The 12438-nt window shown below is 64.6% G+C and overlaps 1 protein-coding gene across 1 annotated transcript; it reads right to left on the bottom strand.

Annotated features, from left to right (window-relative positions):
• Positions 1-510: 510 nt before the first annotated feature.
• On the bottom strand, positions 511-8214 carry SMC1A (structural maintenance of chromosomes 1A). The gene is given in 17 exon segments (XM_075139573.1): positions 511-744; positions 847-1026; positions 1978-2163; positions 2272-2479; positions 4081-4163; positions 4280-4420; positions 4498-4645; positions 4647-4754; positions 4831-4985; positions 4987-5070; positions 5166-5192; positions 5194-5370; positions 6759-6871; positions 6973-7045; positions 7047-7142; positions 7144-7163; positions 8073-8214. Coding segments are annotated over 17 exon segments (2142 nt in total). The 5' UTR covers positions 8182-8214.
• Positions 8215-12438: the final 4224 nt, after the last annotated feature.

Here is a 12438-nt window from a genome sequence, read left to right as displayed (position 1 = left end):
CGAAGGAGATGGGGTTTTTGAGGGGGGAAGAAGGCAAAAGGGACAAAGTTTTGGGGGGGGGGGAAGAGGAGCCGAAGGCAATGAAGTTTTTGGGGGAAAGAAGAAGCCGAAGACGACGAAGTTTGGGGGGGAAGAAGAAGCCGAAGGGGACGGAGTTTTTGGGGGAAAAAGAAGCAGAAGCAGGAGTAATTTTGGGGAGAAAGAAAAAGCCGAAGGGGACGACATTTTGGGGGAAAGAAGAAGCCGAAGGGGACGAAATTTTAGGGGGAAAGAAGAAGCCAAAGACGATGAAGTTTTGGGGGGAAAGAACAAGCAAAAGTAGTAGTAATTTTGGGGGGAAAAAAGAAGCAATTTGGGGGCGAAAAAAGGAGCAATTTTTGGGCGAAAAAAGGAGCAATTTTGGTGTCCACATGGTGCGTGGAAAAATACCAAACGACCCGTTTTACGTTCAAAACGAGCCTGAGGGAGCGCGGACACGGCTTTGGGGTTCGATGGAAGGGGTTTGGGGATTCACAGGGGAACAATAAAGCCTGAAAAGGGGATTGGGGGAGACCCCAGGAGGGGAAAATGGGGTCCGCCTGCCCGCTTCCCCCCCACCTTGAGCTCCTCCGTCAGCCGTTCCTTCTTCTCCTTCAATTTATCCACCGCCTTCTCGTCCCAGCGCCGGGCTTTGGCTTTCAGGTCGCTGGCCCCCCCCGAAATCACCCCCGATTTTTGGAAGAGGGTCCCATCCAGCGCCACCGTCTGGAAAAAAAAAAAGGGGGGGGGGGTGGTGGTGTTGGGTAAGCGGCGGGGACCCCCCCCGGGGGGCGGTTAGGGTGTTGGGGGGAGGCGGGGGACCCCCACTTTGTGGCGCTGGTGTCCCCCGAAGGCGATGCGCCGGGCGTCCTCGACGTTATCGCAGACCAGGGCGTTGCCGCAGGCGTACTGAAGGGCTTTTTTGATGTGGGGGGGTTCGTAGCGGATGACGTCGATCACCAGCTTCGCCCCCTTTAGCTCCCGCAGCTTCTCGTCCGTCGGCTTCACCTGTCACCCAAGGGGGTTCAACAGGGGCCCCCCGAAACCCCAGGGACGGCCACGAGTCCCACAAGGTTTAACAGGGACCCCCCAAAAGCCCCGGGATGGACACGAGCCCCAGGGGATTCGATATGGAGCCCCAAAACCCCGGGGATGGCTCTGAGGCCCAGGGGGTTAAACGGGGACCCCCAAAACCCCAGGGACGGCCACGAGTCCCAGGGTGTTTAAACGGGGACCCCCAAAACCCCAGGGAGGGCCACAAGTCCCAGGGGGTTTAAACGGGGACCCCCAAAACCCCAGGGAGGGCCCTGAGTCCCAGAAGACTCAGTAGGGACCCCCAAAACCCCAGGGATGGCTATGAGTCCCAGGGGGTTTAAACGGGGACCCCCAAAACCCCAGGGAGGGCCCTGAGCCCCAGAGGACTCAGTAGGGACCCCCAAAACCCCAGAGATGGCTATGAGTCCCAGGGAGTTTAAACGGGGACCCCCAAAACCCCAGGGAAGGCTCTGAGCCCTAAGGGGTTAAGTGGGACCCCCCCAAAACCCCAGGGAGTATCCTCAGTCCCGAGGGGTTAAATGGGGCACCCCCAAAACCCCAGGGATGACCCTGAGCCCCGCACAGTTACACGAGGTCCCCCCAAACCCTGACACCCCTGGGAGGACCCCAAGGGATTGACCAGGACCCCCAAAAATCCTTTGTAGGACCCTGAGAGATTCAATGGGGTCCCCAAAACCCCTTGCAGGACCCTGAGGGGTTAAACGGGGTCCCCAAAACCCCTTGCAGGACCCTGAGGGGTTAAACGGGGTCCCCAAAACCCCAGAAAACACCCTGAGGAGTTACATGGGGGTCCCCCAAATCCTAAAGACCCTCATCCCTGAGGGATCCTCGCGCCATCCCCGCACCCTCCAGGTCCCCAGGGAGCCCCAACAACCCCAAAAGCGGGGTATCCCCCCACCCCACCTCTAGATAATCGAGGGGGAGGAAGGTTTCGGGCTCCCCCCGCTGTTCCTTGATGTACTGGATACAATCGCGCCCCGTTTTTTCCGAATCCACGATGATGGCGTCCATGTTCTTCCCCAAAACTTTGGTCACCGCGATCTGATATTTCTTCTGCGTGGGCTGGCACAGATCGATGAGGCGGCCGTACTACAGGGGGGCAAACACACACCCCCCCCCAAAAAAAAAAAAAGGGTTAGCACCAAGCCGAGGGGTTGGGGAAAGGGCAGAGAGGGGGTTCGGGGGTGTCGGACTCACGACGGAGCCGGGATAGAGGCGTTTGATGCTGTCCATGATTTCGGCTTTACGTTGTTGGCGGCTGCTCTCCTGCCGGTCGATGCGAGCGTCCCCCAGTTGTTCCATCACCTGGTTCAGCTCCTTGTTGATCTCGTCGATCCGGCGTTTGGCCAATTCTACTTCTTCCGTTAATTCTCCTTCCAGGCGTTTCTGTTCCTCCAGGGATTGTCTGGGGGGTTGGGAAGAGGCGGGGGGATGCTTTGAGGGCGGGGGGAGGGCCCCCAGGGGAGGGGGATGAGGGGACGGCAACGAGGGATGGCTCGGGGGCAAGGAGATGGGGATGGGGGACACCTTGGGGACTGCCCTGAGGGCATGGGGACAGGGGCATGGGGACAAGGGACACCTTGGGGACTGCCCCAGGGGCAAGGGGACAGGGGCATGGGGACAGGGGACACCTTGGGGACTGCCCTGAGGGCATGGGGACAGGGGCATGGGGACAAGGGACACCTTGGGACTGCCCAAGGGCATGGGGACAGGGGCACGGGGACAGGGGACACCTTGGAGACTGCCCAAGGGCATGGGGACAGGGGCATGGAGACAGGGGACACCTTGGGGACTGCCCCAGGGGCATGGGGACAGGGGCATGGGGACAGGGCACACCTTGGGGACTGCCCTGAGGGCATGGGGACAGGGGCATGGGGACAGGGGACACCTTGGGGACTGCCCTGAGGGCATGGGGACAGGGGCATGGGGACAAGGGACACCTTGGGGACTGCCCCAGGGGCAAGGGGACAGGGGCATGGGGACAGGGGACACCTTGGGGACTGCCCTGAGGGCATGGGGACAGGGGCATGGGGACAAGGGACACCTTGGGGACTGCCCAAGGGCATGGGGACAGGGGCATGGGGACAGGGGACACCTTGGGGACTGCCCCAGGGGCATGGGGACAGGGGCACGGGGACAGGGGACACCTTGGAGACTGCCCAAGGGCATGGGGACAGGGGCATGGAGACAGGGGACACCTTGGGGACTGCCCCAGGGGCATGGGGACAGGGGCATGGGGACAGGGCACACCTTGGGGACTGCCCTGAGGGCATGGGGACAGGGGCATGGGGACAGGGGACACCTTGGGGACTGCCCCAGGGCCATGGGGACAGGGGCATGGGGACAGGGGACACCTTGGGGACTGCCCTGAGGGCATGGGGACAGGGGCATGGGGACAAGGGACACCTTGGGGACTGCCCAAGGGCATGGGGACAGGGGCACGGGGACAGGGGACACCTTGGAGACTGCCCAAGGGCATGGGGACAGGGGCATGGAGACAGGGGACACCTTGGGGACTGCCCCAGGGGCATGGGGACAGGGGCATGGGGACAGGGGACACCTTGGGGACTGCCCCAGGGGCATGGGGACAGGGGCATGGGGACAGGGGACACCTTGGGGACTGCCCAAGGGCATGGGGACAGGGGCATGGAGACAGGGGACACCTTGGGGACTGCCCCAGGGGCATGGGGACAGGGGCATGGGGACAGGGGACACCTTGGGGACTGCCCAAGGGCATGGGGACAGGGGCATGGGGACAAGGGACACCTTGGGGACTGCCCCAGGGGCATGGGGACAGGGGCAAGGGGACAAGGGACACCTTGGGGACTGCCTGGAGGACCCGGAGATGGGGTCACAGGGATGGGGGACACCTCGGTGGCTGCCCTAGGGGCACGGGGACAGGGACATGGGGATGGGGGACACCTCGTGGGCTGCCCCAGGGACACGGACACAGGGACAGGGGCCAGCTCGGGGACGCTGGGGGACGCTTTGGGGACAGGGTCTCACTTGCTGGTGGCGATGTACTCCTCCAGCTTCTCGATGCGCTTCTGGTTCTCCTCGATCTCCCGCAGCTTCTGCTTGATCTTGGCCTGGGGGGCAGGGGGAGGGGGCTGAGGGGGCGGCCGTGGGGGCGGGGCTGAGGGGGCGGCCGTGGGGGCCACGGGGGGGGGTCTTGGGAGGTTTGGGGGGGCCCCCCCAGCCTCACCTCGGTCTCTACTTTCTTCCTCTCCTCCAGATCCAGCCGATCCTGGTCGGCTTTCTGATCCCGGTTGAATTTCTCCAGCTCTTGGGCCAGCGTGGCGGCGCGTTTGCTGGCCTCCTCCTTCAGCCGGTGGTATTTCTTCACCTAAAGAGGGGGGGGGGACAACGGGGTGAGGGGAGGGGGCTCCCCAAATTTACCCGGAGCGCCGGGATGAGCCCTACCTGGTTCTCCTCCAACGTCAGGTCGCGTCCTTGGCTCTGGCTCTCTTCTTCCATCCGTTCCTCAAATTCCTGCCGGGCTTTTTCCACCGACAGCATCTCTTTCTCCAGCTCGTCCATGTCCCCCTTCCGCTTTTTGTACTGTTTTGCGCGTTCTGCAGGATTTTTTGGCCGCTTCCAGCTTCTTGATCTTGTGCGAGGTGTTCTCCTTCGCCTTGATGTACTGAGGACGCTTCTGGTTGAGCTCCGAATCTTTCTCCCTGTAAAAAACGAAAGGGTGAGGGGGGCGTAGGAGCTTCCCAGCGAACCCCCTTCCCCGTTTTTGGGGTGCCTCACTTGATCTCCTTCTCGATCTGTTGTTGTTCCCTCATCATTTTTCCCAGCTCTTTCTTCCGATCTTTCAGCTCGTCCTCCACCCGATCCATCCTTTTTTTATCTTTATCGATTTCCCGGTTTTTCAAGCCCAATTCCTTATTGAGTTTTTCGATTTCCCGCTTCGTTATGATAAAGCTTGAAAAGCTGCAGCTGCACTTGAGCCCGCACCACTTCGTCTTTCAATCGCTGGTAACGATCCGCCTAACGAGGCGAAACCCAAATAAAGCATCGAGGGGCGGGGAAAGGGGGGGGGCGCGATGAGGATGTGGGATCCCCTCCCGCGTCACCCCTCAAACCTCTTCTTTCTCCTGCTTGGCTTCTTTTGCGTTCGGCGGCGATGTTTTTCTTGCGGTGGTAGTTGAACTGCGTGTCCTCCTCCGCCTTCACCATCTCCTTCTTCCGCTTGTCGTATTCCTGCGCCAGCTCTCCCGACCGGCTGATCTCCTCGAACAACGCCGTCCGCTCCTTGGGGTTCTTCATGGCGATGGATTCCACGGCGCCCTAAAAAAAAAAAATGGGGGGGGTGTCCCTTCAAATCTGCACGGGGAGGGGGTCTTGGTTTCCCCTCTGTGGGAAATGTTCCCCTCAAACGGCTCACGGGGCTCCCCTGGGGAATGGGGTGAAGGGCACGGACAACCCCCCCTCCCCAAATCCTCACGGGGGACTGGGCTCCCCTCCCATGGAGGGGAATGGGGAGACCCCCGCCCCGCAAATTCTCACGGGGGTCTGGGCTCTCCCTCCATGGAGGGAATGGGGAGACCCCCCCCCCCCAAAATCCTCACGGGGGTTTGGGCTGCTGGAGGGGGAATGGGAGCAGTCGTAGCACCATGTGGTTGGGGGTGGCAGGGTGGGGATGGCCCCCCCAAATTCTCATGGGGTCCCCCACGGGTGGGGAATGGGGTGAGGGGGGTGTCAGGGCACAGAAGACCCCCCTCAAGTCCTCACGGGGGTCTGGGTTCTCCCTCCAGGGAGGGGGAATGGGGGAGACCCCCCCTTAAATCTTCATGGGCTCCCCATGGGTGGGGAATGGGTGAGGGGGGGTATCGGGGGGGGATACCCTCAAGCCCCCCAAACCCACCCATACCCCCCCAAAATCCCCTGAACCCACACACGACCCCCCAGATCCCCCTGAATCCACACATACCCCCCCCAAAAAAACCCTAAATCCCCCGAACCGACACATACCCCCCCAAAACCCCCTGGACCCACACATATCCCCCCCAAAAACCCCTAAATCCACCCAGTCTCACATATACCCCCCCGAAACCCCCTTAAAGCCCTCCGAACTCACACATAGCCCCCCAAAACCCCCCCCAAACTCACACATACCCCCTCAAAAATCGCCCCAAAGCCCTCCGAACTCACACATAGCCCCCCAAAACCCCCCTAAATCCACACATACCCCCCCAAAAAAAAACCTAAATCCCCTCAATCTCACGCATATCCCCCCAAAACCCCCCTAAATCCCCCCGAACCCACACATACCCCCCAAAACCTCCCTAAATCCCCCTGAATCCACACATACCCCCCCGAAACCCCCCCTAAATCCCCCTGAACCCACACATACCCCCCAAAACCTCCCTAAATCCCCCCGAACCCACACATACCCCCCAAAACCTCCCTAAATCCCCCCCGAACCCACACATACCCCCCCAAAACCCCCCTCAATCCCCCCAAACCCACACATCCCCCCCCAAAACCCCCCTCAATCCCCCCGAACCCACACATACCCCCCCAAAACCCCCCTCAATCCCCCCCGAACCCACACATCCCCCCCCAAAACCCCCCTCAATCCCCCCCGAACCCACACATACCCCCCGAAACCTCCCTAAACCCACACATACCCCCCCAAAAAACCTTCAGGGCCCCCTCCCCAAGCTCCCCCAAACCTGGAAGACGAGGAAATTCCTGGCTTTGATGAGGATCCCCAACTTCTCCAGCTCCTCGCTGTACTCGCTCAGCTGCACCACCCGGTTGTTGATCTTATACTCGGACGAGCTGCCTACGCCGGGGAATTTCGGGGCGTTAAGAACGTTCCCCCTGCCCTCAAAGCATGCGACCCCCCAAAAATGCATCCGTCCCCCGCCCCTCCCCGCCTCGTACCGACGATGACGCGGGCGAAGGTGCGATCCTCGGCGCCTTCCTCGGAGTAAACCATGCTAACGAAGGCGCGGCTGGGCGGCGGGTTTTCCCACCGGAGCGCCGTGGATCAGATCCCGCAGGGTTTTGACCCGCAGGTTGCTCGTCTTCTCCCCCAGGACGAAGCTAATGGCGGTCCATTAGATTGGATTTACCTGCGGGGGGGGGCGAGAAAAGGGGGTGAAGGGAGACCCCAAGGCTTTAGGGGACCCCAGGGTTTAGGGGGATGAGGGGGGACGCCAGGGAATGGAGGGGGGTGAGGAGAGAAGGAGGAGGAAGCGGGGATGGGGGACAGCCCCCCCCAAAAGGAGGGTGGGAGGAGGAAGGGGGGCACCTCAAGGTTGGGGGGACCCCGGGGCTTGGGGGACCCTGGGAATGGGGGGGAATGAGAGAGAGGGGGAGGCTGGAGGAAGGGGAACGGGGGAGAAACCCCCAAAAAGAGGGTGGGAGGAGGAAGGGGGGGCACCCCAAGGCTTGGGGAGGACCCCACGGCTTGAGGGGGTGAGGGGGGGAGGCTGGAGGGAGGGGAACAGGGGAGAACCCCCCAAAGGAGGGTCAGAGGAGGAAGGGGGGGGCCCCAAGGTTTGGGGGCAACCCCAGGGAATGGAGGGGGGGGGAGCGGGGGAGGCTGAAGAGAGGGGAAAAAGGGGAGACCCCCCCAAAAGGAGGGTGAGAGGAGGAAAGGGGGGCCCCAACGTTTGGGGGAGACCCCAGGGCTTGGGGAGGGGTGAGGAGGGGACCCCAGGCCTTGGGGAGTCCCAGGGAATGGAGGGGGGTGAGAGGGGGAGGCTGGAGGAAGGAGGAATGGGGGAACCCCCCCCCAAATGAGGGTCAGAGGAGGAAGGGGGGGACCCCGAGGTTTGGGGGGGCCCCCAGGGAATGGGGGGGGGGGGGAGGCTAGGGGGGGTGGGAGGATTTGGGGGGGGGTGAGATCTGAGGGGGACCCCAGGGAATTCTGGGATCCCCCCCGCGCAGTGCATCATGGGAGAGGCCCTGAGCAGGTGAGGGGCTCCCCCCCGGGATAACGGCGAGGCCTGGCCCCGCCCCCCCCCCCCGGGTCTCACCGGAGCCGTTAGGGCCGATGATGGCGGTGAAGCGGCGGAAGGGCCCGATGATCTGGCGGCCCTTGTAAGATTTAAAGTTCTCGATCTCGATGAGCTTGAGGAAGCCCATGGCGGGGGAGGGAGGGGGGGGAACCGGAGAGGGGAAGGGGGGGGAGAACCGGCCCGGTACGGCGGCCGGGAGGGCGGGAAAAGCGGTGGCTACGGCAGCCGCGAAGAGACACGGCGGCGCGCTTCGCCGATAGGCTCCCTGCGCTGTCACTCTTCCCTTTCTCCCCGCCCTCTCGCTTCTCATAGGCCAGCGATTTGGCTGCCGGGCTCTGCGGCAACCGCCCCCCGCCGATAGGCTCCTTCTGCTGTCACTCTTCCCCTTCTCCCGCCCTTTCGCTTCTCATAGGCCAGCGATTTGGATGCCGGGCTCCACCCACCGCGCCGGTTGATTGGCCGCGCTGAGGGGGGGAGGGATTTATTTGCATGGAGCGTACCAAGGCGGGAGGGAAGGTGGGGGGGGGGGGAAGAGGAGGGAATGGGCCGTCCCGTCGCCATGGGAACGCGGTGGCGAGTGGGAGGGGGGCGTCGCCATGGGAACGCGGTGGCGAGTGGGAGGGAGGCGTCGCCATGGGAACGGCGGGGGAGGGGACGACGCGATGGGGGGGGTCAAAAAGGCGCCCCCAAAACTGGGGGATTTGGGGCCAATATCCGCTTTATTGCTGGTGGGGTTCGCACTGGGGTGCCCCGGCGCTAGGGGCGGCGGCGGCGGCAGGGGCAGAGGATGCGGGCCATGGCGCGGGAGAGGCTGGTGCTGAAGGCGGCGTAGATCAGGGGTTGGTGCAGCTGTTGAGGCTGGCCAGCAGCATCAGGATGGTGAAGGCGGGGCCTGGGGGGGGCACGCACCCCCGTCACCCCCCGGCACCCCCCGGCACCCCCGGGACCCCCCGGCACCCCCCGGAGGGGGGCGGCTGGAGGTTCCCCGTGTCCCCGTTTTCGTCCTCATGTCCCCACCTCCGTGTCCCCCCCGTGTCCCCAATCCCATCCCCATGTTCCCCCCTTGTCCCCCCTTGTCCCCATGTCCATCCTCATCTCCCCAATCCCATCCCCACGTCCCCATGTCCCCATCTCCATCCCCATCTCCACGTGTCCCCATGTCCCACCCGTCCCCCCATGTCCCCACGTCCCCCATGTCCCCCCATGTCCCCACGTCCCCCCATGTCCCCCCATGTCCCCATGTCCCCCCATGTCCCACCCGTCCCCCATGTCCCCACGTCCCCCCATGTCCCCCCATGTCCCCATGTCCCCCCATGTCCCCCCATGTCCCCCATGCCCCCACGTCCCCCCATGTCCCCCCATGTCCCCCCATGCCCCCACGTCCCCCCATGTCCCCATGACCCATGTCCCCCATGTCCCCATGACCCCACGTCCCCCCATGTCCCCACATCCCCCATGTCCCCCCATGTCCCCATGACCCCATGTCCCCCAATGTCCCCACATCCCCCCATGTCCCCATGTCCCCCATGTCCCCCCATGTCCCCCACGTCCCCCCATGTCCCCCATGTCCCCACATCCCCCCATGTCCCCCAATGTCCCCACGTCCCCCCATGTCCCCACGTCCCCCCATGTCCCCCCATGTCCCCACATCCCCCCATGTCCCCCAATGTCCCCACGTCCCCCCATGTCCCCACGTCCCCCCACGTCCCCCCATGTCCCCACGTCCCCCCATGTCCCCCCATGTCCCCACATCCCCCCACGTCCCCATGTCCCCACCTCCACCCCCCCCACACCCCCTCCCCCCCTCCTCACCTTCCACCGGCGCCCGGGGGTCCCACACCGCCCACAGCTGGGCGCAGAAGAAGGGGGCCCAACAACCCCACGTAGACCCCCAAGACCACCAACGCCATCCGGTGGCTCTTGGCCCTGGCTCTTCCCAACCCCCGCCCGTTGGCCCCGCCCTCCCAAGGCCCGGGTCACCGCCACCTGTAGCCCCCCCAACAAGACCGCCGGGGCCACCAGCACCGCTAAAGCCACCCAGGTGACGTAGGCCCTGGCACCCCAAGGTTGGATGAAGGTAGCCCAACAATCCCTTTTCACCGGCCCCTACTTCTCGTTGCCCAAAAATTCCTACTTGGGGCAACCCAAAGAGCAAGGCCAAGGTCCAAGCGGTGGCCAAGGGGTCCCAACGACCCCTCACCCGACCCACGGCCGAGCGTGTCCACCCCACGGCCGAGCGAGCCCACCCACGGCCGAGCGAGCCCACCCCGTGGCAGATCGTGCCCGACCCACGGCAGCTCGAGTCACCTCACGGTGGTCCAGGCCCACCCCACAGCAGCTTGAGCCCACCTCATGGTGGCCCAAGACCACCCCGGGGTGGCCTGAGACCACCCCGTGGTGGCTTGAGGCCACCCTGTGGTGGCTTGAGACCACCCTATGGTGGTCTGGGCCCAACCCATGGTGGCCCAAGACCACACCATGGTGGTCCAAGACCACCCTATGGTGGCCCGTGCCCAACCCATGGTGGCCCAAGACCATCCCATGGTGCTTGAGATCCCCCCCATGGTGGCTTGTGACCCTCCCATGGTGGCTTGAGGTCCTGCCATGGTGGCTTGTGACCCCCCCATGGTGGCTTTTGGCCCCCCATGGTGGCTTGAGGTCCTGCCATGGTGGCTTGTGACCCTTCCCATGGTGGCTTGAGGTCCTGCCATGGTGGCCCGTGACCCCCCCCATGGTGGCTTTTGGCCCCCCCATGGTGGCTTGAGGTCCTGCCATGGTGGCTTGTGACCCCCCCATGGTGGCTTGTGGCCCCCCCATGGTGGCTTGAGGTCCTGCCACGGTGGCTTGTGGCCCCCCATGGTGGCTTGTGACCCCCCATGGTGGCCTGAGGTCCTGCATGGTGGCCCGTGACAAGGACCTCATGGGCATCTGGGGGGAAGAGGGGGGTGATGGGGACATCAAGGGGACATGGGGGTCTGGGGACATCGGGGGGGTATGGGGGGTGGGGGACATCAAGGTGCCATTGGGGCTTGGTGGCACTGGGGTGACACGGAGGGTTGGGGACACGGGGTGACACGGGGGTCTGGGGGTGTCGAGGTGCCACAGGGGGTTGGGACATCAAGGTGCCATCGGGGCTTGGTGGCACTGGGGTGACCCGGAGGGTTGGGGACATCAGGGTGGCGTGGGGGCTGGGGGCACAGGGGGGACATTGGGGTGACAATGTCCCCGCTGTCCCTTGTCCCCAGCACCCGGCGGGTTCCCATGTGCCGTCCCAAGTGTCCCTGCGTCCCTGCGCCCCGTCCCCGCTGTCCCCGTGTCCCCAGCCACAGCACCCGGTGGGTCCCCATGTGTCATCCCCAGTGTCCCCAGTGTCCCCACGGCCCCATCCCCAGGCACCTAACGTGTCCCCATGTGCCCTCCCTGGTGTCCCCACGTCCCCGCGTCCCATCCCCGGTGTCCTTGGTGTCCCCACACCTTTGTCCCCAGCACCCAATGTGTCCCCATGTGCCATCGCCAGTGTCCCCAGTGTCCCACGCCCCCGTCCCCAGCACCCAACGTGTCCCCATGTACCATTGCCAGTGTCCCCATGTCCCCGTACCCCATCGCCAGTGTCCCCAGTGTCCCACGCCCCCATCCCCAGCACCCAACGTGTCCCCCAGCGCCACCCCGCTGTCCCCATGTCCCCGTGCCCGCTCCCTGGTGTCATCGGTGTCCCCACGCCTCCGTCCCCAGCACCCAACGTGTCCCCCAAGCACCACCCCCGCTGTCCCCACATCCCTGTGCCCCATCCCCGGTGTCCCCAGTGTCCCCACACCCCCGTCCCCAGCACCCAAAGTGTCCCCAAGTGCCATTGCCAGTGTCATCGGTGTCCCCATGCCCCCATCCCCCAGCACCCAGCGCGTCCCCCAGTGCCACCCCCGGTGTCCTTGGTGTCCCCACGCCCCGTCCCCAGCACCCAACGTGTCCCCCAGTGCCACCCCCGCTGTCCTTGGTGTCCCCACGCCCCCGTCCCCAGCACCCAACGCGTCCCCAGTGCCACCCCCGCTGTCCTTGTGTCCCCACACCCCCGTCCCCAGCACCCAACGTGTCCCCAGGTGCCACCCCCGCTGTCCCCACGTCCCCGCGCCCCCTCCCCAGTGTCCCCAGTGTCCCACGCCCCCGTCCCCAGCACCCAACGTGTCCCCAAGCACCATTGCCAGTGTCATTGGTGTCCCCACACCTTCGTCCCCAGCACCCAACGTGTCCCCCAGCGCCACCCCCGCTGTCCCCACGTCCCCGCGCCCCCTCCCCAGTGTCCCCAGTGTCCCCACGCCTCCGTCCCCAGCACCCAATGTGTCCCCAGGTGCCATCGCCAGTGTCCCCAGTGTCCCCCCGCCCCCGTCCC

The sequence above is a fragment of the Calonectris borealis genome, unplaced genomic scaffold (genome assembly GCF_964195595.1).
Source record: "Calonectris borealis unplaced genomic scaffold, bCalBor7.hap1.2 HAP1_SCAFFOLD_368, whole genome shotgun sequence".
Taxonomy (NCBI): Eukaryota; Metazoa; Chordata; class Aves; order Procellariiformes; family Procellariidae; genus Calonectris; species Calonectris borealis.
The sequence above is the reverse complement of the archived record's forward strand: the minus strand, read 5'-3'. Positions and strand labels throughout refer to the sequence as shown.